The sequence below is a fragment of the Rattus norvegicus genome, chromosome 17 (assembly GCF_036323735.1).
Source record: "Rattus norvegicus strain BN/NHsdMcwi chromosome 17, GRCr8, whole genome shotgun sequence".
Classification (NCBI taxonomy): Eukaryota; Metazoa; Chordata; class Mammalia; order Rodentia; family Muridae; genus Rattus; species Rattus norvegicus.
Genome location: NC_086035.1, coordinates 28,000,744 through 28,028,482, shown reverse-complemented (window position 1 = coordinate 28,028,482; position 27,739 = coordinate 28,000,744). Strand labels below are relative to the sequence as shown.

General features: G+C 43.1%; 2 protein-coding genes across 2 annotated transcripts in view; one reads left to right on the top strand and one right to left on the bottom strand.

The window, feature by feature from the left end:
* The window catches only part of F13a1 (coagulation factor XIII A1 chain), a 176,764-nt gene extending 169,478 nt beyond the window's left edge, over positions 1–7,286 (bottom strand). The window contains exons 1-2 of the mRNA NM_021698.2: positions 7,233–7,286; positions 5,393–5,540 (exon numbers count right to left, since the gene is read on the bottom strand). Of these exons, the coding sequence (NP_067730.2) occupies positions 5,393–5,522 (130 nt within the window). The 5' untranslated portion in view covers positions 5,523–5,540; positions 7,233–7,286. The remainder of the gene's footprint in view (positions 1–5,392; positions 5,541–7,232) is intronic.
* Tpi1l2 (triosephosphate isomerase 1 like 2) overlaps positions 1–27,739 on the top strand; it is a 923,619-nt gene that overhangs the window by 202,516 nt on the left and 693,364 nt on the right. The gene's annotated exons all lie outside the window — the stretch shown is intronic.

Sequence of the window (27,739 nt, the reverse complement as noted above, 5' to 3'; positions counted from 1 at the left end):
GAAAGAGTCACAGGAAGGCTTTCCTCACACATCTTTTGGGGACTCGGGAGGAGAAAGTATAATTCGAACAATTAAAGACATTTTCTTCAACAAGTATTATTTAAGCCGTTGCTACTAAAATGTCCTATGGCCTTAAACGCTGCAGAAATCTTAGAACAAAAGCAATGAGACTCACACCTTCTCCAGGGCCTTCTGATCTACCTCTCTTCTAGCCTGAAACATCTTCTCTCAATTTTCTCCTCATTATGAGAATCACTCTTGTAAAACATAAATCTGCTATTGAGAGTCCACAGCATGTCTCCTGTGTTCTGTGGAATGGAAGGGAAGTAGGGTCTTCGATGTGTATTGTACTGTGACGTCTGACAAGTTTGTAAGGCTTATCTTTTCTCTGTCCTTCAGCCAACTCCCACCACTTTTGACAAACGATCTTCCGTGTACTCTTCGTCCTGTCTTCCTTCATCTTTTAAAAAAGATGTACTTATTCTTTTCCCTGCCAGGTGGTGTGGGGGTGTGGCGCGTGGGAGGGGGTGATGGTAGGTATCCTGTGCATGTATTTGAAGGCAGGGTCTCTCCCTGAATCCGAGGTTCAAGTTTTCTCAGGTTGGAAACAAATTCAGCAATCATCCTGTCTCCTCTCACCTTAAGATCTGGAGTTATAGGAGTGTGGAGGATGCCTAATTAACTGCATGAGCACTACGCTCTGGTACCCAAAATTATCCAAAGAGCTCTCTCTTACCCAGGACATCATCTCTCTAGCCCACTGCTTCTTCTTCATTTGACACGTGGTCTACATCATCTCTACGTAGTATAGACAGGTCAGAAAATCATGATCCCAGACCGCCATGTACAGAGATTGCAAGCTTGCACTACAACACTTAGCTTGGCCCTTGCTTTTTTATTCATTATTTTTATTTTATTGAGAGAGTCTCCTATTACCCCAGACTAGCCTTGAATTCATCGTGTAGCAGAGGACAATGTTGAATTGCTTATTTTTCTACTGCCATCTCCCAAGGGCTAAGATTAAAAGTCTTTACTGTCATGCTCAGCAGGGCATTATCTGGAACATTCTTTTTCATCTTGCAAGTAGCAGCTGAGATGTCTTTGTTATCTGGAAGCCTTCATCTTCTCTACTCTACCCCAAAACCTGTCTCTCCATCATTTTACTGTAGTTAGACTAAATTTCAATTACAGTATTTATTAGACTGAATTGCAGTGATCCTCACTAAGTTTTTGTTTGCTTTGTTTTGGGGTTTTGTTTGCTTTTAAATGAAAGCCACTTGAAGTAGGAGATTGACTTTCTCTTTCTATCCCCAAATATAGTCTCAACATGTAACTGACAATAAATACAGTTTTTTGAACTGGGTGAGTGGTGAACTTCACATAACAACTTGATTTCTCTGTCATGTATTGAATGCTTCTCTCCCTCTTTCAATAACCCTAAATTCAGAGTGTCTCCTTGGCACCAAGAAGTTGATTGCTAACTGGTTAAGAGATTTGTTTAATTCTGACAAAGAGTGGTAGGAGGGAAGAAATTCTAAGAAAACCACCTAGACTCCATTATCCTAAAAGCTCCTGGGTCTGCATCCATTTGAATGGTTATCAGGCCAGTCCTGCTTCCTTGTTTGACTCCAACACAGTCATCCTGCCCTGCAAATATTCTAATTACTGCTACTCATGGCCACTCTGTAACAGAGTCCCTCAGCCCAGGGGGATGAAGTGGTATTGTGCGGCATTACATACCTAGCCACACACAACTTGAGACCTGGAAGGCTCTGGGGAGATTTTTCAGAAATATCAACTGAATATGTAAAACCCTTCATTTAGCAATGAATGTCACTATGGGGCTGGGAAGATGGATCCTCTGGTAAAAGCACTTGCCACATAAGAATGAGGACCAGAGTTGAATTCTAGTCCTTAGTTCAGAAGGGGAAGCAAGGCATCCCTAGAGCAAGCTGGCTTGCTAGAGTAGCCAAACTGATGAACTAGGTTTAAGTGAGAGGCTGAGCCTCAATACGTATGATGGAGTAATCAAGGAAGATAGCCAATAGCCAACATTAACCTCCAGCCTCCATTGTACATGCATGCACACGCACGCACGCGCACACACACACACACACACACATACACACACACACACAAACACACACACACATCAATTTAAATAACATGAGTAGATACTCGATAATTTTCCAATTATGGGACACACAGGGGGACACTAAGGATCTCTAAAAGTCTATGATGACCTCAGGTGTATTTACAACTTGGTCCTACCTCTGAGGTCCCCTTCTAATGTCAGATATTTCTGATTTTCTTAACTACTATAGTATGCCTTTGGAGATGTTTTCTGAGTGTATGTAGTTTGATGTGTTTTATTTTTAACCTTACTAAAATAATGTTCTGAGAAGGGTCCTTGCTATGTTGCCCAGGCTAGCCCAGAAGTGATTCTCTGCTTCAGTTTTTCAAGTGGTTGGGAAGGTGGCATGCTTCATTCAAATAAAAGAATTCTTAAGCAATTGTGGTAAAAGGCTAGTATACACACCGGCCATGTCCCGGACATGTGGATATATTCTGGAAATTCATGAATGCTTCCCAGTAATGGTGATGGGCCTAATTAAAACGAAAGGGCTGATGTGTGGTTTTTTTTTTGTTTTGTTTTGTTTTGTTTTGTTTTGTTTTTGTTCGTTTGTTTGTTTTCCTCTCCTTGCCTCTCTGATCTGTTCAGTTTGTTTTACACGGGGAGTTTTCAAAATGAAAAAGCTACCATTGAGGGCAGTAGACTTGGAGAACTGGGCTTAAGGCTCTGGGATCTTGGAGTCAGAGCCATCCTAAGTGGAGATGAACCTGTTCCTGGGTCCACTAGTGGCCACTGGGGGAAATGCAAAAAGAATACATAAGCCAATGCCACTTCCTGCTTCCCTGGCTGGCATTCATTAGTCCCTTTATAAAGGTGATCTCAGGGGGTGGGGTGAGGAGGCTTGATATGTTTAGTGCCAAACCCAGTCTGTGCTTTTTAGACAAATAAACAGAAATTCGAGGTCTGCAGAATAATTGCTTGGTTCAGACAGTATGTCTGCTGACTTTTTTTTTTTTTCTGTGTTTTGTTTTTTTTCCTGTCCAGCTCTCTTGGGACTCCCCAGCTATGATTCTTGAGAGGTTGAATCCTTACAGCACTGAGCAAACACAGTGAACTACCTTATTAATGTGAACTACGTTATTAATGAGTTATAGTGATTTGGTGTGGTGAGTCATTCAATTTGTGACTGACTGTTTTCATCCATTCAGATTACGCCACAGTCACTGGCCCGTCATGTTCCTATGTGAGGGCTGCTTGGGCACAACTCTCATGTCATGTGGGCTGTGGACATATGACTGCAAAGTAAATAAGCATTGTCTTTTCAAAATAGATGAATTATTCCCCCATCTCTACTTCTGAAGGAAGATTTACAGAAAACCTGTTATCTCGGGTATAAGGGGGGAAAAAATCAACCAACCTCCTCAAGTGCTCTGGTGAATTTTTATGTGTTATTGGCAACATTTGGCTCAGATTTCTAATTTCTTTAGGTGCTCCATCAGTGATGTCCTGGTGGAGAAGGGTCCTCTGCATATTCCAGCTAAGGAGCCATCACTGGTCATGTGGCATGGGTCACATGCTGTCTGTCACAGGCAATATTTATTCAGTTCTTAGGAACACCCTGCAAAGTAGGTACTGCCTCTATGTTGTTGATGGGAAGATTAAGGCTTCAGGACTTAGATGACATTTTCTGAGATGGGAAGCTGGTTTGCTGCCTCCAAGAGCAATAATTTTTACCACATACACAGAGGTTCATGTGTCTCCTCATGAATCCTGGTGGGGGTGCCTGACTCCCTTCTCTTTCTTTTCCTATGGCTGCCTTCTTTCTGAGCCAATGCACTCTCTCCCAGAGTGTAACACCTTCTCAACCAGAGGGGAATTTTACAAGAAAACCGAATACCCTAAGGTGACCCATGGGATAGTTTGATGTTTTCTGGCTTTCCAATTTTATTTGCATTAACAATGCCAACCAACCAGAGCTTCCAGGGACTAAGCCACTACCTAAAGACTATACATGGACTGACCCTGGGCTCCAACTGCATAGGTAGCAATGAATAGCCCAGTAAGGGTACCAGTGGAAGGGAAGCCCTTGGTCCTGCCAAGAATGAATGGGATTGTTGTGGGGAGGGCGGTAATGGGAGGAGGATGGGGAGGGGAACACCCATACAAAAGGGGAGGGGGAGGGGCTAGGGGGATGTTTGCCTGGAAACTGGGAAATGTAATAACAATTGAAATGTAAATAAGAAATACCCAATTTAATAAAGATGGAGGAAAAAAAAAACCCTTCTAGTCTTGGCAGCAAAAAAGTAAATAATATCAACTCAATGCTTTAGGCCTATTTCCTAACCTGTAACAAAGGAAACCGGAGGCCAGCTGCATGGATACCCCAGTTCTGTGGCTTTAATGTCAGAGTTTAGAATGTAGCACTTAGTTGGAAGAGTTAGTGCTTGGGCACTAAAAGCCACCGAGTGACCGTGACTGTCTGTACCTACCTCAGCAAGTAGATGTTTATCCCCCTTGAAATACAGCACCGAGAGCCCACAGGAGCAAAACTGGGTTTTGGTGCATAAATGATATTCCACAATGTACTGCCAACTAGATGCTATTCAGGGACAAGAGTCTAAATGTCCCTGCTCATTCCCCAAGGGAATGGCTTGTGTATCACCAAGCCAGTGTTGGCACCTGGACCCTGTCTTAACTGACAGGGTCAAAAGAAGGTCATCTGGTGGCCACTGCACCCAGAGTGGATCCCTCAGGAGAAGACAGAGGAAGCAGCTTGCCACACCCGTTCCCCCCCTCCCCCTCCCCCATCTGCTCAGGAGACACAGTGAGAGCTTCCATCTCCATTACTGTTAGAATCCGGCACCTCTCACCAGCTCTGAGATTCAGAGCCATGGATGGAGGACGGAGAAGGAAGGAGTTGCAAGCCAGGTAATTAGACACAGTGACAACATTATAGAAGTGGAATCTTCTAGCAAGAAAATATTCTGTAAAGTAAAGAGTATCAGGGGTGGAAGAGGCCCTTGGTGAGTCCAGCACCACGTTGTGTAAAAGGAATGGCTGAGAAGTAGAAAGAGGAACTGCTTTCTCTATGTGACAAGATCAGTAAATGGCCAAACTAGGCCCGTCTTCCAGGTTCTCTGGTATTTCTAAAGCTTGGGTTTTGGAACCTTTCTTGGGTGGGCAACAAAGACTGAGGGTGGACACCATAGACTGTGAAGGAACATATTTTTGTAAATCTTTATGGAGGAGGGTCCTCAGACAGATTCCTCATGGGAAAGGGGGCCCAGCTCTACTAAACACAGTGGTGTGCTCCTCTACCTTTCAGGCTGACACCCCTGGGCACCAGGCCCTGCAGATCCTCAGTCGGGAGGTCCACTTCTGCTGCATTAGAGTTGTTGGGTGGGATTGCTCGCCGTCCCCCAAAGGTAGTTGCTGGAGTATCCGACATTTTCAGCTTTACTGGATCCTTGGGAAAGGAGAAGAGAGTTCATAGGACAGAAGTGAAATCCTTATGGCCATGATTCTAAAATAGAGGCAGAGATGCAAGTGTGGAATGCAGCTCCCAGGCAATGCACTGTAAGCCACACACAAATAATAACTGGGAGGTGGCAGTAAGTATCAGCCTAGTGATGGAGTGTGTCCCCTCAGAATCTCAGGGAAGAGTCCCCATTTCTCAATAAGTATAGAAAGCAAGAGAGTGTTTGCTTGAAGAAGAAACCATCTTAAAAGCTTTCAGACAGCATAATTTTCCTTTCCTCAACAATGCAAAGCCTATGTTTGTAGGTATATGAAGCCACTCATCTCAGGGAGACTCACCAAAGCTGTCAATGTGAGGATTAGACTCATGAAAACATGTATAGATTAGGATGGTCCCTTAAAGCTGTCACACCAGCCATTTAATTTACTGAGATCTTCTTATGAGGTGGGATATGATCTTAGTACTTAGGTAGGTTGACCACACATGAAAACAGCATTTCTTCCCTGAGAGCTTACAGTATAGTGGGGTAATTAGACACAGTGACAATCACCCTAACGGGGTGAGCCTGACAAGAGTTATACATGAATACACTAGGGTATGTGGAAGAGAGGCCTTGGTTATGTCCAATTGAAATTATAAGTAGGCTGTGCTCTAACTTGGTCTGGCCTGCTTCCTCTTCCCTTGGAGTTTGTGCAGGCGACCAGCCAGTCTAAATACTATGCACCTCACCTTCAGGGTCCAATAAGGACTTGTTGACCAACTGACCAAAATGAAGGGGGACTTTGTCTCTTCACCTGGTTCACCAAGCAGTGACTCCTGGCAACCTGACTGTTTGCAAAACCCAGGCACACCCTTGCAAGATGAAGCACTGCTATTATGGGATCAACTTGATTAGACTGTTCTAGAATTGAAAGAAGCACTGGAGGCAAAACTGAGCTCAGAACCATTTGGTAAGGTATTTGGTCTTTGGAGGAGAAAGGGGCTCTTGGAAAAACGAGACAACAATGGGTATCTATAGAAGCCTTTGAGGATTTACAGATAATCTCTGGCTAGCTAGGATGTGGGGAGAGTTTAAAGGTTTGGTGACAGAGAAGACAAGAAAACTCAACCCCCTTGGTGTCAAATAGCAGTGACATCCTGACTAGTCATTAGAGGCCAGCAGCAAAATGTGGAGAGCACTGCTGGGCAGTCAGACAGCCTTCTGGTAGAGAGAAAGTAAAGCAGAGAAACATTCCAGGTGCTGGTCAAGAAAGGAAGTGTAGGTCACTGGGTGAGTGCAGGAGGGGGAACTCTCCCTCTTGGTGGATTTAGAGAAGAGAGAGGAACTTGAGTTCAGGCCCTGTGTTGAGATGGAAGGCAGGCATTCCCAGGTGGCCTTACCCCCTCCTCTAACCTAGTCTCAGCTCCACAGCTGGCTTCCCTTAGAAAAGGGGACCTGCCTCGGAGGAGCAACCTTACTCCTATCCCCATTTAAGAGTCGTCTCTAGCAGCCCAGCTGTGCTCCCAGGATAATATGGCAGAATTCAAAGAAGGTTCCCCTTGAAGAGGTGAAGGGGCTCGAACTGGAGAGAGGGGCTGCCTTTGAACCCTCTCCAACACTATAGAGATACAGAATGTAGGTTCAGAGGACAGCCACAACTTGGAGCAGGGTTGCTTAGAGCTGCTCTGGGGGTTTCTTACCTGCTTGTGCTCCTGAGAGGGTGCTCTGGTAGTCTCCCCGTGTGCCTCTGGGTACTTCCTCAAAAGGACTTAGGCAAAGTGACCAGAAAGTTGGCTCTTAAATAACTTCCTAACGGCTCCCACCCTCCTCCCCATCCCAGAGGATTTCTCCTCCCCTTTCTTGACAGCTGGCAGAGGGGGCAGAACTGTTTCTAGGGCTTTCCATGTACTTCTGCCACTCAACTCTGATATTCTAGTATGTGCCCCTTCCTGTCTCCATACCCCACTTGCTCCTAAGTTCCCATGCTGGCATCTCCTGCACCCCCACCCCCAGTGTGAGCCTTTCCCCTTCTCTGACTGTTACTAGTAACTGGCACATGGCATTGGGGTGTTAGCCATTCTCTCTCCTGTTTTCCTGCTAGGTCACAAGGGCTAAAGGGTCATCTTTTTTCCTTGTGGAAAATGGGTGGTGAGTTGGCAGGAGGGAGGATCTGCCTTTCCACAGTCAAGTCACACAGACAGCTGTGACCATGCATAAAGCAAGAGCAATGAGTCCGTATTGTGAAAAAAAATAGCCTCCTTAAATTCCCCACAGAACCCCAGTCCCAGCCCCAGCCCTAGCCCCAGCCCCAGCCCCAGTCAAACCACAGGACTTCCTGCAGGACAGCCACATTGATGTTCAGTGTCAGTACTGATGGGCAGATACCCTCAAGCATGTCACCCAAGTTAGAAATGCTTTGTTTTCCCTCGAACCCATTTAGTGTACCTTCAAGACTTACAGAGAAAGGAGAGAAAGTTTTCCACCCAAACTTTGCCTGTCTTTGTTTTGACATTGCCACATGTTTAAGTGCCACTGATTTCAACCACAGATCCATCTAAGTGCCCTCATTGTCTCCAGATGTCTGACCTTGACACAAGATCTTCACATTTCAAAGGGGGACAAGAGATCCTGTTAGGAATTCTTATTTTCCTCCACCCCATCTCTCTGTCCCAAATCTGTGTACTTGTCTGTAATTTTACCAAGTTTCTCCTCTTTCTTACCCTTGAAGTGAAAAAGTCCTCCTCCTCCTCTTGTCCAAACCAAACATTTGCCTTGTCTCCTGTCACTTTCTCAAGGGCTTTGCTGTGTCTCTTATCCCCTCTTCCTCCTGTGGATTCAAGCTCCAGCTCCCTCACAGCTGTTTCCTGTCACCATTGACACAATTTCATATTGAGTCCCTTCAACATTTCAAATAGCCTTCTCTCAATTCATACCCTCTGGTCATTTTTTATTTTCTCCCCTCCCCTCTGTCACCAAGCCTCTGACTCCTGGGTTCTCCTCTATTATTCTACTGAAACTATCAAAGAAATGATATCTGCCTTAGTGCATTGTGTTGCTGTAAGAAAATGCCTGAAGCTGGGACACTTACAAAGAAAACAAACAAACACTGTTTTCTTTAACTTATGACTTTACAGGTTGAGAAGCCCAAGAACATGGTGTTGTCATATTCTTAGCTTCTAGCAAAATTCTTGTGCTTTCTCCTCTTTTTTAGGGGGTAGGGGTAAGTTTATTTTGTACACTACAAGGTGTAGTAGGCTGAGCAGAAGGGCATTGTCTACCTCACACTGTGTCTTCCTGGGGCAGAAAGCAGGAGGAAAAACAGACATTCTAAAAGAGAACATGAGGTCAGTCTTCCTTTTCAGTGAACTGTCCTCATAGTGACCTAGTCCCATGAGAGCTGTGCTGATCTTTCTTAAAGACATAGTTACCTCTTAAGGGTCTTATCAACTCTCAATGGTATCACACAGAGGCCCTAATTTCAACCTGAGTTTTGAAGAAGAGAAGCCACATTGAAAGGAAGCAATTGTCTGTCTTCAAGGCAAAGAAGAAGACTAGGTTTTTTAATCTTTTGAGGCGCTGAGCTCTCTTGCCCACTCTATCCTTGAAGGTCTTTTCTGTGGTCTCTGGGACACTGCACACTGTGCCATTTCCTTCTATGTATTATGCTATCCTTTGATTATCCCAGCAACTCTGATAGTTTTACTACATGTATCTCCTGAAACCTCCCCAATCTAGGTGCCTAGCCATGGTCTTCTGCAGAGCTGTTGACTCCCCCACCTAGCTGACTACTGGTCACCTTCTCTTGACACACTACAGTGGTAGCCCACATGATGAGATACAATTTTCTCTGAAGACCTGTGTTATAGAGTTCCCCATCTCAGTGACTGTCAGTGCCCTGAGTATTGCTACAAATTCCAGATAACCCCCACTCTAAGCCTCAAATCTAATTCTTCATCAGATATCCTCTAGTCTACCTTTTAATTCGTCTTGAATCCACCTCTTTACCCCTTTACCCCTCCCAATTCTTTCTGCACAATGCAGTCACAGTAGGCATTGAAGGGCTCTAATCTGGATTCATATTTTTTGCCCAAAGTAAATTCTGATCATCAACAGAAAAAGACCTGATGTGATCTAGACCCTAATTTACTTTGGAATACTACATCTTCCATGCTCTCAGGCCGTACCATCTTCTGCCCTGAATCTCTATCAACTTTAACCCAGTCATTGAACTTTTTACTTTGTTGTCCAAACCAGAAACTCTCTCCTCTCAGCCTTCTCTACTTGCTAGAAAATTAGTCCCCATTCACAGTCCTGATCATGGCTCCAATGACTCAACTGTCCTGCAAGAGCTTCTCTAATGACAACGCTCCCGACACTTGTAGGGTCACTTCCCTAACTGGAATCCCATTGGACAACAGGGACTCCAGCCAGAGAGAGATTGATGAAGATATCCACATGAAGTCCACCATCATCTATTTCATGCTAGATCTGATTGAAGATACCACAGTGGTCTGGTAGACTCATGTGGGAGTTTGGCGAGCATGGTCATGCTTACACATTTTACGTCAGATTACATCACATTAGTGAGCTGTGCATTCAACACATGCTTGTCACCTCACAACCATCATGACTGTACCACATTGCACCACCAAACTCACAGCTCAGTGGGTGTCTGTACACATTAGTTTAATAGTGTTGGGCCACCAATCTAATAACATTATAAATGAGATGGTTTTCCTGTGCTCAAGAGAAAGTCAATAACCCAGTATGAGAGGCATCAATCCTAGCATGTGGCTGAAACCCAAACAACTTAGAGCATTGCCTCATGCTTCTGTGGCTTAGGAGTCAGAACAATAGTTTTTCATTATAGAATGAACATTGAGCTGTGCCAGCAAATCTTATGTGTACAGAAGCAGTCTATGTGAACACTGAGGTCTTCAGGGATGGCATAATGTCCTCCACTTCTTGAGGCCTTTCGCTTGGCATGTAGAAGACATTTATAGTTTGTGAGTCAAATTAGGAAAAGGAAAGCCACATCAGGTATTTTTAAAGCGAGAACCAGACACAGAGGAATTGTTTATACAGGTGATAGGAGAGACGGGAGGGCAAACAGTGGAGGTGAGTCAACCCACAATTAGAAACCAAGTCGTTGGTGTCAGCATATGGCGGGAGGTTATGTGGCAGGAACTAGATCCCAGGAGTCTGTCTGGTGGGAGCTCGAGATTCAGTCATTACTGGAAACAGGGTATGAGGTCAGGACTAATCCAGTCTGTCTTTTTGTTTGTTTCTCCCTGTCCAGTATCTCTAAATTGCTCCTATTTGATGAATTTAGCTGAAAATCATTTAGCCTTCAGAGGGCAAAAGGTTTTAGGAAACAGTGTCAGGCTTGTGTCCCTGTGTTAGGGTCCCCAGGACCACCCTCTAATGCTATGAGCTCTCGGTGTTCCCATAGGCTCAGTTGTCCTAGTGATTTACTTATTACAGCAAAGGGTGCACAAGAAATCAGGTGGACCGTTCCAAGGGTCCTCTCCCATGCAAGTCACATAGGATGTGCCAGACTTCCTAATAATGAGCTGTGACCACACATGTGTCATGGTATGTACCAGAGACATAAATGGACTCTCTGCCCAGGATTGTTACTGGGAATTGGTCATTAGGCATCCTCTACCAGGTTCTACACCAGCAGTTCTCAACCTGAGTTCGAGACCCCTTTGGGGGTTGAACGACCCTTTCACAGGGTTTGCCTAAGACTATGGAAAAAGAGATATTTACACTTTGACTCATAACAGTAACAAAATTACAGTGATAAAGTAGCAACAAAAATAATTATATTGTGGAGGGTCACCACAACATGAGGAGTACAACATTATGAAGGTTGAGAACCTCTGTTCTAGACTGTACTGGGAAGAAGATGGCCTTTATAAAAAACACATTTTGTCGAGTTTAGTCACAGTGGGTGGTACTGATCATTTGAGGAGCACCAGAAAGATTGATGGCGGACAGTTTGGATATCACTGTGGATTCTTTTCTGCAGAACCCATCACAGAGGGAAATAGAATAGAGTGAGGAGAATCCCTTAGAAGCCTTCCAGGAGTGCAGTTCCAGTGTTTGTATCAGTGGCTAGCCAGCAACAACCTCCCTTTCTGGACATTGATGCCTGCTAAGATCTCAACTGTGACCTAGAAAGAGAGGAAACTCCAGTGAGTCACTGAATTCAGTCTGTTTTGAACCCACTTTCCGGGCATCCCTGGGTCCAGGTGAGACCACCAATGAGACAAGCATAGCTCTTCCTGTGTGCGCCAGGTACTTTCTCATTCTTCTACAGCAAAGGGTCATGATCCCAATGCCCTGACTACTGAAACAAAAAGAAAGCTACATTTGTACCACCCTGTCTATCCCAAGGGCAGACAGAAATAGAATCACTTGGGGATTCTGGTTCCCATCAGCAATACAGAGACACCTGTGGGATTTATGAGCAAACACAAGGTGTTTGGGAAGGGAAAAAAAAACTTAACTCCTTAGTTCTGACTTTTCATGTCTGTGGTATTGACACTTTCCTTACTAAAGAACCCACCATCTTTCTCCAGAATGGTAATACACAGGAGGTGGCCTGTGTTTGCTCAGGTAATGAATGTTCCAGCAAACACTGTTTGATTTCCATGCAAAATTTCACATCTCAAACAGAGAACCAAGTCATGTCTGGATGCTGCTATTTTTTTCTAGTTGAATAGGACTTTCATTGGTTAGAGCTGGATTTCTAGACGAAAGTGAGAGAGTGTTATAAATAACAGCTGCCCTTGTACAAAGATGTCCTGGCCTCTGACATGAAAGATCAAAATCCACCTCTTGGGACAACCTCACTCCTCCACTGCCCTTGCTGCTGGGAGAGTTACAGAGGAAACTTTCCACTCCAGAAGGAGGTGGCAGGGCAGAGAGGATCAGGTGAGGTTAGGTGAAAATTTTATAGCTGTGTTCCAGCCACAGTGGCAATCAGGTGGTGAAGGTAAATGTCATAGTTCTTCGATTGCTCTGATGAAACACCATAACCCAAAAAAGCAAGTTTGGGGAGGAAAGAATTTATTTGACCTATACTTCCAGATCATTGTCCATTACTGGAGAAAGTTGGGACAGGAACTCATGCAGGCGTGGAACCTGGAGGTAGGAGCTAATGCAGAGGGCATGGAGGGGTGCTACCTACTGGCTTGCTTCACAAGGCTTGCTCAGCTTGCTTTTTTATAGAACCCAACACCACCAGCCCAGGAATGGTACCACCCAGCTTGGGATAAGCCTTCCTTTCGTCATTGATCACTAATTGAGAAAACTGCTTACAGCTGAATCTCATGAAGGCATTCTCAGCTGAGGTTACTTCCTCTCTGATGACTCTAGTTTGTGTTAAGTTGACAAACAAAACCAGCTAGTATAGTACGTGACACTCCTCATACACTTTTTCTTATAAAGACACTCTTAAGGTTTTCAAAGGCCCACACTGACAATGAATGGCCCAAGAAGTTTGTTTAAAATTTTCTTCTCTCCCCTCATTTCTTTCCCATCTTTTCACTTCAGGAAATAGTAAATTCATGCTGGAGACAGTTCTGCATGCCGGGTGTCTACTCATTGTGTTGGCTACCCTAGTCATGGCCTTCCTTTGTCAGTGGTCTTGATGGTCTTCCTTCCCCGCTGGTGACTGAGCTGTCTCCCCATGGCAGGTCACCCTGAAGGCTAATGGGAGAACAAAGAACTCATGACCCAGATAACCATTGTGGATATCACCACTTTCTTTTAGATTCTGGTAAAATACACATAACATAAAAATTTCTAACTTGAGCATGATGGCTTACAGATATGATTCTAACATTTGGGTGGCAGAAGCCAGTCTCCAAGGGTAGCCTAGGTTTGCTTGCTTGTTCGTTCGTTCTCTCTCTCTCTCTCTCTCTCTCTCTCTCACTCTGCCCCCCATCTCTCTCTTCCCTTTTTCTGTGAGTTTCATTCATACATTCCTGCTACAGGCTATGTTCAGACTGCTGAGCCATTGACCCCCTAGCTATCTTTCTTTACAAGAAGGAAAGAATCTATTGACTGTAATAAAAGGCTGCTTAACAATAGCCAGCAAAATGTTGAGACGTAGCCAGGCATCATCATGAGTGTATTCCCAGCACTTCACTGGGTAAGACAGAAGGTGTATGAGTTCAAGGGCAGCTCTAGACACAAGAAACCCCATCTCAAGTAAGCAATCGAACAAAAGAAAACACAATGTTATGCATGAAGCAAAATGAACAACCAAAGGGAAACCCAACAGTAATTCCACACATTGATATAGATGTGTTAATTAACAATAGCGGCTACTAAAAACCGCAACTGAAACCAGACAATAAACATGGTGTATAAATAAACCACTCTCTGCATGACCTTGAACACATCATCTAGTATTATGTTTAAAGTGGTCATCACAACACCATGTCCCACAAGCTCGGAAGATCAGAGAGAGTATCCACCTTTGCACAGGGGTGAATGACTGTGCACTGAATAACTTCCACTCACCCTGAGAAGTACTCTCTCTTTTTCTAGTAAATATTGCCCCCCTTTTTTTCCATTATTAGGTAAACAACTATTGAACTTGCTAATCACCTCATCAATGGCATTTCTTGTTCAGGAGTCAGTTGGAGAGTTTCCTCTGCAGCTCACATATTATCAGTGGGGGTTGATTGATCCTGGGCTGCTGTGCTTTTATATTGGACAGTCCCCATGGGTCTATTTCTACCTGAAGCAAATGAAAAGCCTTCTCTCTTGAATCTCACAAGGAAGCTGACTGGAGAGAGGAGCAGAGAAGTGTTTTAGATAAACCATGCCGAGTAGATGAACAATGACTGGCCAGCTCTTGACTGTTAGTTTGGAAGCCCACACCCAGGTAAGGCCCCCTGTGCAAACTTGGCCAGGCATCTCAACAAACTCTCCAAGGAGGCATATGGGAGCAGGTTGAGGGGTCTTCTAGTTTATAATATTCCCTTCTCTAGGCCTAGCTGGTTCCTGTCCACTTCTTGCTGGGCAGGGGACACCAGAAGCTGGCCTACAGCACTATTGTGGGTGGGAGCGTGAGCAGAGACAAGCACTGAAACCTAGAAGCTGGGAGGGTAACTTGTAGTAGGGCCTGGCAGGAAGTGGGAGGACGTGATGTTCTGCAGGGGCTTCCTGACAGCAGAACTTCTGGATACAGTCTATGAATTTCCAAAGCCATTGCACAATCGTGCACAGGCGTTAAGACACCACCAGTGAACTCGGCGAGTTCTCCATTCTTTGATGCTCGATCGGCAATTTCTGCAGTGAAGTTTCACATAACTGCCCGAGCCCTTCCGGTGAGAGTGTTTCTGAACAGGGCATCTCTCCCCTCACGAAGCCAACTGTAAGTGGTGAAAATGGCCCCTAACACATTAGTTAAGCCAGAGGGACATGAATCATGATCCACTGGAATACTGCCCACATATCTATCTTACAAATAAATCATTCCTAACTTGTTATTAATAGATTCAGGCAATGTAAAATATAACTTGCCTAAAGGAGAGAGGGCAAGAATATAAGAAACTACGTTAGGGTTCTAGCATGTGTGTCTACTTCTATCTGTAAGTGTACTCATGGTGTGGGGTTGGATGCTGAACTGGGTCTGTGACCATCATGAGAGACACAGTTCATTGTCCTTGGTTTCTCACAGTCCTCGACACTGAGCACATTAGAGCCTCTTAGTTGGGGGAACAGAACTAGTAATGTGTAAGCTTAGTTCTACAACTTCATGTAAGCTGCGTGGAGCTGAAGTGTTCTGAGCCTTGCGCTTCTTTACCATAGTTTTCTCTCATGTGCCCCTTCCACGCATCTTTTCTCTCCCATCACTAGGATACACAACTTTATGAAGTATTCCCTTTTGCCTTGAACATTCCCCTTCATATCTGAAGGATTCTTTAGTGGTTACGTTCATGGGTTCACCCTGTGTTAGCTGATTTCCCAACGATGGGTCAGTTATCTATATCTCCTGGTAGTCACACTTTTTTGTTTGTTTATTTTGTTTTTTTGCGGTCGCTCCTGCAGTGGCTCTATACCCTAACCAATGGATATGACGGCTAGTTCAGGACCTGAGCTGCACAAGGTTGTACCAGTTTCTGTGTCATGATCTTATGACCCTAAAACTTCACGAGGCTGACTCTTGCACCCTGGCTGACTTGAGGAGAACACCAAGGATGCTTGGAGAAGCAGAGGCCCTGGGGCTGCATGTCTAGAAAGAGGAGACCTACTAAGCATATATGGAGCTCAAACAAACTGCCTGGCTGAGCCACACACAAACATTCATAAAACTGTGAGCAGTGAAGTAAAATGACTGCTTCATCCATGAAGCCTTGGGGTACTTGGTTACACATCAATGATAAGTGAAACACATTAATTCAATAAATATTTATCTAACATCTTCTATTGGATGGCAGTGTGATGAATAAGGGATGCTGTCTGCCTTGAAGGCATACAGTTCAGAAGGGGAGACTGTATTAAAAGCCAATCTTATGAAATTTAATCAACAAGTCTCCCCCCATAATTCCTTAGATTTCAAGATAGTTCATCTTTCACCCCCATGACAAATATCTCTTTATGGACTTAATCTGGCATATAATGTGTATGTGTGGAAATGCATGTTGATTAATTAATAAATTCAAGTCAATGAAATCTCTCACATCAGTGAGAGCGGAGCGTGTTGCTGACTAGTCATGGAAAGTAAAGGCTTTTGTTGAATTACGAATGGAGGACTGGCTTTTGTTTTCTCTCCTGCCTTAAACAGTCTGTTGCTCATTTTACGCTTGGGTTTCTGAGGCTGAAATCCTCATGAAAGGAATTGCTAAATAAATGCAAGTGCACGTAAGGGTTTATGCTTTCTCAAATGCCTTATTCCTACATAGTAATTCTAAATTCGGCAAGATATGCCCACTCCACCAACTGACCTAATGGTAACCAGTGCCCATTTTACAACCCAGCTGTGGTTGCTCATTTCTCTTTGTTTCTTTGCATTTCTGTGTCATGTTTTCTTTCTATGAAAAATGTTTACCAAACCTGGGAGCCCATTCTGTATCCCTAATCTGATGACATTTGCAGAGACAAAAACATAAACTGTCTTTCTGATATTGATCTTGGATGTATTGGTCTAAGGATTACCTAAGGGTGTGGTAAATCTAACCAATAGCCTGGGCCATGCCCACCATTTCCTCTTCCCACCTACGTTGGGTTCAGCAGCATAAGCACAGAAACGAGGCAAGACCAGATCAAGAGAGACTGTTGTAGGGAAAGAAAGATAAAGCTCACCATAGATGGACAAAATCAGAGCAATAAAATCAATCAAGGAGTCAGTGTGGCATGATTTCTCTGGATACCCATTCAATATACTTGATACAGTTTCCCATAGTACTAAATTTAAATCTATCTATCTGTCTATCCATCATTATCCATCTATTTATCAATCATCTATGTATTTATCAATTATTATCTATGTATGTATCTTTCATCTATCTATCATTATCTATCATCTATCTATGGATCTAGATCTATCTAGATCTGTCTACCTGCCTGTCTTATACCATACATTTTAATTTTCATACAGATAACCCTTTCTTCATGTAGGTATTCCATAAGATAAATTATATGCATATAAACATACATGTTTATAATTACACAGAGCACCAAGTAGATTTAGTGGGTTATCAAGAGAGGTCATGATGTTGGGAGGGGTGTGCTAGGGAACATAATCATATTTCACTGTCCTTTAAATCACCTTCAGATGAGTTATAAGACTTCTTATCATGCAGATGCTATGGAAAGAGTTGTTACTCTGCAATTTTAGGGGATGGCAAGAAAAATGACTGTGGTACAGACACAATTTTTAGGAATACTTTTTATTGGAGGACAGTTACAGATATGAAGCCGACAAGCGCTAAGATTGTATACATAATGCATATCACAGAGGTGAGCAAACTCAAGAAAAGGAAAGAAATCAGAATTATTTTGTTTCACTTAAACCGTGCTTTTCAAGTACTGTTACTAGAGACAGAGACAGAGACAGACAGAGACACAAAGAGAGACCTTCTAGTCTTTAATTTGATTCTAGAAAACAGTCATGATGTATTATAAAGTAACAGTACCCCAGATGCCCAGTATCTTGCACCCTACTACAAAACACTTTCCTGCCTTCTGCTTAAATCTCACTAAGACCCCTTATCATGTTTCTGCTGCACAGGGAGGAGACTGAAGTGTTTTGGATCTTAAATACTTCTCCAATGTCTGAATGCTAAGGGATTTTTGTGAAGGTAATGGGACCTTTAGGGGATGAGACCTAGTGAAAAGACATTAAGTCACATGGGGCTGTGTCTTTGAAGGGATATGAGGATCCAAGTTCCATCTTCTCTTTCTCTTTGCTTCCTAGCTGCCATGAGATGAGTGGGTCCTGTCATCACTCCAGGCTCCATCACAAATCAACTGGCTGTTAGTGGTTTTTAATCCTCTGAAACCACAAGCCAAAGTCAAGCTTTCACCTTTTCAAGTTGTGAAGGTCAAGTGTTTTGTCAAGGTGATGGAAAGATGACTAACACACGATGCTTGGTCACAGGGACCTGTGAGAGATTGTTGTCCTTTCCTGGTTACAGTTAGCTCTCAAGTTTAACAGAGAGGAAGACAAAGATTGATTTTAAATCCAAGAGTTCCCAACCTTCAATTCTCCCACCCACAAGCCTTGTCCTGTCCTTATAGACTTTTGCTCACATCCTCTGGGCCACCTCTGCCATCCAGAGTCCTTAAGAACACTCGTTTGTTCCCAATACAACAGTCAACTGCCAACCTCACTTCCATTCTCATTTCGTGACATATCCCTATTCTGAAAATGCTTTTCAGCACAATCAGAAGCTAAGCCTTGCCAGCCTAACAAACGATAACGGAAAATGTTCTTTGTTTCTGGACCTTGGCTGTCACAGTGCGTCCCACGTGCTTGCCAGCTGAAGTTCAGATGGTTTCTATTTCACTCAGCATTAATTTTTTATGAAGTTTCTTCAGAGCCAGGGGACCTATAATTGGCTTTTAGTTCTTTACTCTGCACTGCCATACCTAATTGCCAAGATGGTTCTATGACACAAGTCATATTTTTAAGGTGGTATTAATATGTTTACCAGGTTCCTCATCAGCATCAGGCTTATATCCTGGGGCAGACTTTTAAATGTGTTTTTCCTTGGGAAAAAAAAAAAAGATTGAACACTATTGGAATTCACATACTGCTCTTCTCTGGATTTGTGACCAATAAACAATTTCACAGCACTGTCATCACGTCCAGAGCTTGGATAGAAAGTGGGACCTGGACACTATTTTGTAATCTCAATTTGAGTCTTTAAAAGAGGTTGGGATCTGGGCAGCAGAGGTAGGGCCTGTTTGAAATGAAGTCCTGTGATTATGTAGGACATGAGCCCATTGGAACCCAGGAGTTTTGTCCTTATTACAGTTGGATTTAGAACGTCTCTGAATACTTTAACACAATCACTAAGCTACTATGGTGCTCTAGAAACATCCTTGCAGCCCTTCCCAGCAGGATCCATGGACTGTTGAAGAAACACGGTGATGTACAACGACAGGCTTACAGGGCTGCTGGTCGCCGGGAGTTTCTGTTCCTTGCAAACTAGTTTAGCTAGTTTCAGATGTCATTATTTTTGTCAACAACATGGGTTTTCTGAAAAAGGAGGAGGGTCAGGAGGAAGACGAGGAAGCAGAGGAGGAGGAAGAAGCCAGTCATCTGGACTTCCTTAAAGCAAATAGACAGGAAATGTATATTCTACTTCTGTAGTGATGGTGAGCCATACATTCCCTATAATCCTCATGCAAGATTATCCCCCAATATAATTTCTATTCCTGAGCCCGCCAATAGGTTTGTGTACATTGCCCTATATGGATGCAATGTGCAGACTTTGCATCCATTGCCATGTTTAAAGAGGAAGAAAGGCAAGTTTAGGCTGAGTTCGTTTCCATCTTTCACATGGCCAGCATACCTCAGGGTTTTGCTAGAGTTATTGTTTTCCCTCCAAGGTACGTGAGACCTCTTCAGGCAATTGTGTCTTGCTTTTGATGCAGCCCCTGCTTGGGAAGCAGCTCTTCCCGTGGTCATTAGCGTCTTTTTTTCCTGCAAGACTTCCCATCTGGTAGACAGCTCGGCACGACTGTTAAGTCTGTGAATTTGCTAGTATTTAACTCAGTCTTCACAGACCGTCACCCTCTCCCCTCCTTGAAGTCTGTGTGTGAAGGCTGAATGTGTGGGAGGAGCTGTTTCCCAGTGCTTTTTACCCTGTGTTCTCAGGCCAAAGAAATATTCCTTCTGTTGTGTTTATTTAGTCCTTGAAGACCAAAGGCGATGCTTCTGTTTGAAGTTTTGGCTCATCCAAAGGGAAGCGATCAATCTACTCTGCAAGTATCTGAGCAATTCTAGGACCCCAGAACAATGCCAGAGACAGTAGAGCAGACCCTCACAAACTGCAGCAAGCATGCCGATCGCTGGGGACTTCCTTGGAAAGGTCAGAAATAAGACTCAGTTTATCTCCATTTATAAGACTACTCAAGGGGGTTCTAGAGCTACAGTACAGCATCCACCTGGAGCAGGCTCGTCCAAAATTTTGGACTTCACACACACACACACACACACACACACACACACACACACACACACACACACACACTCACGCACGCACGCACCGCACACATGCACGCACGCACGCACTCAAACACACACACCATTTTTGCAGTAAAATTTGACTTGTAGTCTGGGAAGAATTTCCAATAATTTCAGAAACGGTCCTAAACATACAACTGCCATGTTGTGCTACATGTTCACGTGACTCAGTATTCTCACCATGGACAACTATAAGATTAAAAGTATCAAGAGACTCTGAAAAGTCACTAGTATGCCAATTTGCTTACGTCATTAACAAATGGTAAAATGACACATATGCTAATGATATTTTAAGTAGATTTCTTTATGATTTATTGGAAGCAGTTGTTCAGTTTATATGCCTATTTTATGTACTAGATCCCTTTGGACATCTAAAAATTTCTTGGGTAAAATGAGTTAAAGAAGTCCCACCATGAGGTAATCTGTTGGACTTGGATTATTTCCAAGCAGAGATCGCTTAAGCAAAATAAACTCCAGGGCAATTTGACAACAAAAGTGACCACATAAAGAAAAGATATATGGGGTGAAAAGATACTTCGTGTGCCAGCCATGATAGAAGAGGGTAGCACTCAATTTCTTTATGCCATTCAGAATAACCCTCAATTTAAGACATAGGTTATTCCTTTTGTAGATCAAATTCTCTCTTCTGTCTCTCTTCTCTGCTTCTCTCTGTCTCTCTGTCTCTGTCTCTGTCTCTGTCTCTGTCTCTGTCTCTCTCTCTCTCTCTCTCTCTCTCTCTCTCTCTCTGTGTGTGTGTGTGTGTGTGTGTGTGTATGACAGAGAGAGATCTATTCACATGTGAGAATGTGGCTGTGTATGTGCTATGGCATGCATGTGGAAATCTGCTGACCTCCTTTGTGTTGGTTTTGGCCTTCCACCTTGTTTGAGATGCTGTGGGGGTGGGAGGATGTCTCTTGTTTGTCACTGTTTTTACCAGGCTAACTGACCTTAAAGCTTCTCCTGTCTCTACCTCCTACTTTGCAGTAGATATTCTGGGATTATAGACATGTACTACCGTGCTGGGCTTTATGTGAGGTCATCCTGCTTGGATGACAAGCACCACTGAGGCATCTCCACAGCCCCAGTTTAATACTTTTATACTATAGTAAATCATAGAGGTCAAAACTGTGGACTAGAGGTGGCATGAGGGGACCCTGGTGCTCATTCTGGCTTTGTGAATGTCTCATGATGTCATCCATTCCATGTCTTTTTTTTTTTTTTTTGGTTTATTTGTTCTCTGTGAATGTCCACTTAATGGATGTGTCTTAAATGTACCATTTCTCTTTCACTGAGTTCTCAGGAACCCATCTGGGTTCTGTGTATTTTCCTCTTCTCAGGCTCTCAGGCTGATAATACATGTGACTTTATTTGGGAGCTGTTGGTTCAATTGTCCCTTAATGAAGCCCAATCCTCAGGCCACAATGAGGCTCATGGGGTGAATGCTGGGTCATGAATCAAGGTTCTAAAGAGGCGTATGAGGCAGCACAGAGGCGTATGAGGCTGAGAACCACAGTTTCCATTCACATTGTATGAAAGGACAATTGAGAGCTCTCTTCAGCAATGTCCATGACTCTAGGGAGAGGTTCTCAGGTTTCCTGTTGGATGACCACAGCTGCAGACAGCAGTTCTTCTGTTGGGCAGGGAAACTGATGGTCCAGTGATGAGAACCTTTACTGCCAAAGCTTCAAGTTATGGGCCCATGGGTCTCAGATAACTGTATGATGACATCTCTTTTCCTGGCACTCCCTGGATACCACCCTGGAGCCTCATGTAACTGCCTTCTCTGTCTAATGCTGCTCTGAGCATAGAACTACCTTGGGTACAGAACTGGGCACCAACTTGAATCCTTCATGGCCATTCTTCCTCTCTTTTATAATAATAATTGAGCCCCCATTTGTTTTAAGCTGGGCAATCAGTTATGGCCAGATGGTTGAACTATGGGCAAGAGGTTTAAATGGAGAAAGAGAAAGAGAAGGGGGGGGTGAGGGGGGAGAGAGAGAGGATTGATCTAGGAAAGCTAGCCAGTTTTTTTGTTTTGTTTTGTTTGTTTGTTTTGTTTTCCCTTTTTAAGTAGATAAAATGTCACCGTGATGGTTGGAGCTAAAGTAACTGTGGAGATCATGAGGGGAAAATTCTTAAGTGTGGTAGGTGAAACAGAATATTTGTTTGTTTGTTATTCCCTCTTTTGGTTGAGTCATAGTCTCCTCATGGGACCTAGGCTGACCCTGACCTAAGTAGCTTGGGCTCAGCCTGTCTAGGACTGAGATTACTTACTGGTACTCCCCCTCATACTTGAATCAAGCAGCAGATTTGAATGAATTTGCACACCTATTTCAGCCCTGGGCCATCTTAGTTGAAGACAGAGCTATTTTTGTCTTCTAATCACTTGCAAAGAAACTCAGATTCTCATGAATAGAACACGAAAATAATCAAAGAACAAGAATTACGTTTTTACTATTCTTTAAAGGCATAGGATAAGCATTGTTGCCATTCGGCCCTAACTGCCAACCAATCTGGAAGCACATTCTCTGACCTCAAAGAGTAAGCCATCATATTCACTCATGCCAGTGACTTCGAGATGCTCGTACATCTGAGATGATCGAGGGACCATCACAGCCAATCACTGGTGTCTGTATTTCAGCTGTCATCAGAGTGTAGAAGAATGTCAGCTAAGTAAACAATGGTGTCATCACAGGGCAAAGAAAACATGTGATCAGAACAGATAAAAAGCAGCAATAGAGCATGTACTGAGCTGTGCGTGTGGCCTTGAGTTCATTGTCTTGTGTTCTGATATCCAGCACCCAAACCAGCAGGCCAACAAAGAGGTGGGAGGTGTCAAGAAATCAAGGAAGGAATGAAAGGAAAGAGTGAGGGAGGTAGGGGGAGATGCAAAGAGAAAGAAAGGGACTGGGGAGAGAAGAACGAAAGGAAGGGATGGAAGAATGAATTTTCTTGAGACAAAATTGAAGCACAACAAATCCAGAATGATTGCTGTAGGACTGGGCCTCACCACTCTAGCCTCAAACACTGCTAGGATTAGCAGGCGTGCGATGTAGACTTCCAAAGGGCCTGTGAGTCATAGCTTTTCTGAACATACTTAGACTTTCTTAGAACACGCTTCTAGTTAAATAAAACTTGTTTGTGAGTGTCTTGATGTCTGGTATCCCCAGCTCACCCCTACCATCTATGTCAGCATCTATGATAGACTCCATTTGGGAGGAGGGGTTAAGAGACATTCTGAGATTTCAAGGAGCTTATAATTAAGGGGAAGGCAAGATGTGTCTGTGTGTTGTTTTCAGACCCCCATTATATCTCACCAGGATCAGGATGATAATCTGAGTGGTTCTCTTGGAGTCCAGCTGGACATGAAGGGGCTTAGTGAATGGAACCAGATCAAAAATTTAAACTCAAATCTAGGTAGACAACATGAGATGTACATACACAGCCATGGTTGGGACCTAGAGACCAAGGGTCTCTAGTCTAAATATGTATCCATTAGACTCTGGGATATGTTAGATGTAACCTGGACAAGAATCAGAATTTTTAAAGTTTTAAAATGAAAGAAAATTGCTCTCTTGTTTGTCACATCCAACCCAGGGTTAATTAGAGATACTAGGCAGAAAAATAAGACCATATACAGATTGCCTCATCCTCATTATTCCTATGCACTCATCAAAAATTAAATGGCTCAAAATATCGCATAAAACATACATTTATAAAAATGCCGTGAGTTAATTTGACTTGGTTCACGTACTGCTTCTTTAAACCGGTAATATTTTCCTGAGAATGACTAGGATTGTAGCTGCTCACTTAAGTCTCTAGCTTGATGCCAGATAAGCATGCAGCATTCTTTCCCAGACTGTTGATGTAACAGGTGCAGTTGCCCAGCTCTCTATCTGACAAAACTGACTCAAATTCAAAAATATTTTCCTCAAAACATTCGTCTTGTTCCAGTGCAAAGCATAGAACTCATTAGTATTCCACAGCTATGAAAACAGGTGTATAATTTCACTTGGGATCATAAAAGGACTCAACTATTATAAGAGACTGAATGAAATCATAATGTAGAGAGGAGAGATGGGAAAAATCTCAGCTCCTAGGCTTCCTGCAATACCCAGAGATCTGGGCCAACTTCATGCTAGTGGAGAGTCAGAACATGAGACGAAGTTGCCAAATCACCTCCACTTTCTGAAATCCATGAATGGACACCCAGAAGGAGGGAAGTACAGCCTGGTTATATAAGCTCTGTTTCACATCTTGGCATCATCGGACAGATGGAGAAGCGAATTGACACCCAAAAAGTCACTGGTTTTGATATTCCTAGGTAGATACGCCCCAACTGAGAACAAATGGACAAGTCCTTGAAGTGAGGAAAGCTAATCTCCTTTCCTGCCTTCATCCAATACTTTGAAATGATGTGAGGCTCACTGGCAAAGAGATAAGAGGACATAAGGGAAACCTTGGGTTCTGTGACCTTGCAAATGTGCACAGCCTGAACACATCATTAAACGTCACACAATTATTTTTCAATGAGACTGGAAGCTTGTAGCTGGGATTTGAGAAACAGCCTATAGGTTACAGGTGTTACCTGCCTCTGAATGTCAACAGTAATCTCTCTGAAACGTGGTACAGTGTGGAGGAAACTCAGCGCTCACAGGTCAGATGGACTGCTGAGCCTGCTGCTGTAGTAGTACTAAAGATTCACGTTCAATTATAAACCACTCGTGAGAGCGAACCAGGGAGGTTTCCCATGTGAATGTCTTCATCCCTGAAAACTGCTTCAGGAATATGGACCAAAATAAATAAATGAACAGTCCCAGTCCACTCAAGTATACACAGCTATTATCAGAATGATTAAGTTTAAGGCCCATCGATATGTGGAGGTGATGACTAGAATAATAACATTGTTCTTAATTCAGGTTCCTTCAGTTACTGTCTTCATCCCACAGTTCCAACTGTAGCCTAAATAAACCTCATTGAACCTCTAATGTTTTGAGTGATTCTGCTGTGTCCTCAGGTTGGGGGTAGGGGGTGGGGATAGTCTCCACTTTTCTTTGAGAGAAAAGGACTTGGTTCTTTGTGATTCCTTGGAATGGAATATCTGTGGGATAAGCCAACAAACTGAACTCTGTCATCCCCTTCAGTCCTGTGGACTTAGAAAATACTTCAGGAACCTCAAATGTTGCTTTCCCAAAAAGGAAGGAAGGAATGAGAATTGAGCTGGAATACAAATCCCTCCTCTTTTACCACACTCTGGTTGTGCTCATGCACCTTTAACATGAGTATGATACTTTCACTAAATGGCCCTCTGATCTTGGACAAGCCTTCACCCATGTAACATAAATACAAAGTCACCCTTTCATGCACTGTGTCTGAGGTAAGGGACGAACAGAAGGGCCTTTTACAAAATTAAAAGAAAGTATTGACTTCTTTAGAATCTCTTACTTTAATATTAGTTGCTAGCTGGTGGGTCTATTCTAGTTTGATTTCTGTTGCTGAAATACCCAGACCAGAAAAATAAAACAAAAAATGACAACAAAAAACAAAAACAAAACTCAAGTGAAAGGATTTACTTAGTTTATAATTCCAGAATACACTACATCATTTGGTCAGTCACAGCATCGGGATATTGTGACAGCTTGTTACATCATTTTCACAGTCAAGAGTAGAGAAAAATAATGCCTTCATGCTTGCTTGCTCGTTCTCAACTTGATTACTCCACTCACATAGTTCAGGGCTCTCTACCTAGGGAATGGTGCCACCCATAGTAAGATAGCTCTTCCTGCATAAATTAACCTAACTAAGGCCATCTCCCTGGACATGTCCACAGACAACATGTCCACAGAACCCCTCATTAAAACTTTCTTCCTAGATAATACCAGGTTCTGTCTTGCTGTCAATTAAAGCTGACCATCTCAAAGTCTATGAGTAGAAAGAGAACTCATATATATTTGCAAATTTTCCTTGGGAAAGAAATAGAGTAAGAAACAAGCATGGTGTTTTCCCAATCCAGGGACTCAACAATGTTAGTATGCTCACATACTGTACTTACAGACAGATGAAGCCATATTCTATTGAATCATATTTTCATCTGAATGCAGCAAGTTAATAAACAAATTTCTGTAATACAACCACAAAATTCTCTGCCTTCACTGCACAGTGATGTCTTACAGATACCAAAGATCCCGAGTTTAACGTGGGAACTTATAAGAAACCCTTGACCCCTCTCAGTGGGATAAAGTAAATAAATGATGGACTGAAGAGGGTCAGAAAAGAAGGGTAGCAGATCAGAATTTCACTTGAAGGTAGCCAGGTGAAGAGGACATAGTACTAAAAGCAAAATCAGGCATGGAAGGGAGGCAGGAGGGTAGTAATAAACACTGACATAAAACCTGGCTCTTCTGTCACCACACAATTTATCATTCTGCAGAACTCTAATTGGATGAGGTTTTGCAGAAACTGGAAAGAAATCTCATTTAATTTTTCAGGACTGATGAGTGTCATGCCATGCTTCTGTTCTTAAGCTTCAATCTTCAGGTTGCTTCTCCCTTGGGAAATAAAGCACTTATAAAAACATACTGAGACAGCCCCTTATTTGGATCTTCCAAACAAGAGAATTGGCTTGCTAAGTCACTTCAGAAGAGGAAGATAACTTATACATATATGCATACAAACATACATACATACATGCATACATACATACATGCATACATACATACACATAAACACATATGTACACCACACACACATACACACACACATATGTACATGCACACACACACACACACACACACACACACACACACACACACACACACATTCAGAGATGAATGCTGCCTGGGCACGTTCTTAATGTCTTAATGAAATAAAAGTTATTTTGTGAGTACAAGTTTAAATTATTGTAGAAGAACTTTAAAATGCCCATCCAGTCTTATATCTGAATACAGGCTTTGTCCAGTGAGTATTATGAGTTAAATATCAATCGTCTTGAAAATGGTATTCTAAATAGTTAAAAAAAAAAAAAACCATTTTCCTAATTGGCTGTTGCTCGAAGACATTGAGAGCTTTGCTACATTGGCCTCTAGTCCATCCAATGGTCACCTCTGGCACTGTCTGACAAACTTCCCAGAAGTGGGGACATCGGAACGTCTGGTGAGTTTCATCACATTTATGATTTTTCTTTTCAGAAACCAAAGTAGCTGAGAGTCTCACACCACAAAAAACACCCAGAACCTGCTACTTCTGAGGACAGTCACGATGTGATCTGTGCTTTTAACTCTTCAAAGCACTTTCATGGATGACTTACATGAAATTTGCATTTGCATCTTATGAGCCATGGGGCAACATCCATCTCCACACATTGCTTCATCTGCCTTTCACAAGGGCTTGGACCACTTTCCCCTTTCAGGTAAGTGGACTTGGGCCCTCAGACAGGTGAAGGCCCCACTGCCTTCCCACACAATGGAACCAAACAGAGGGCCCTGTAGC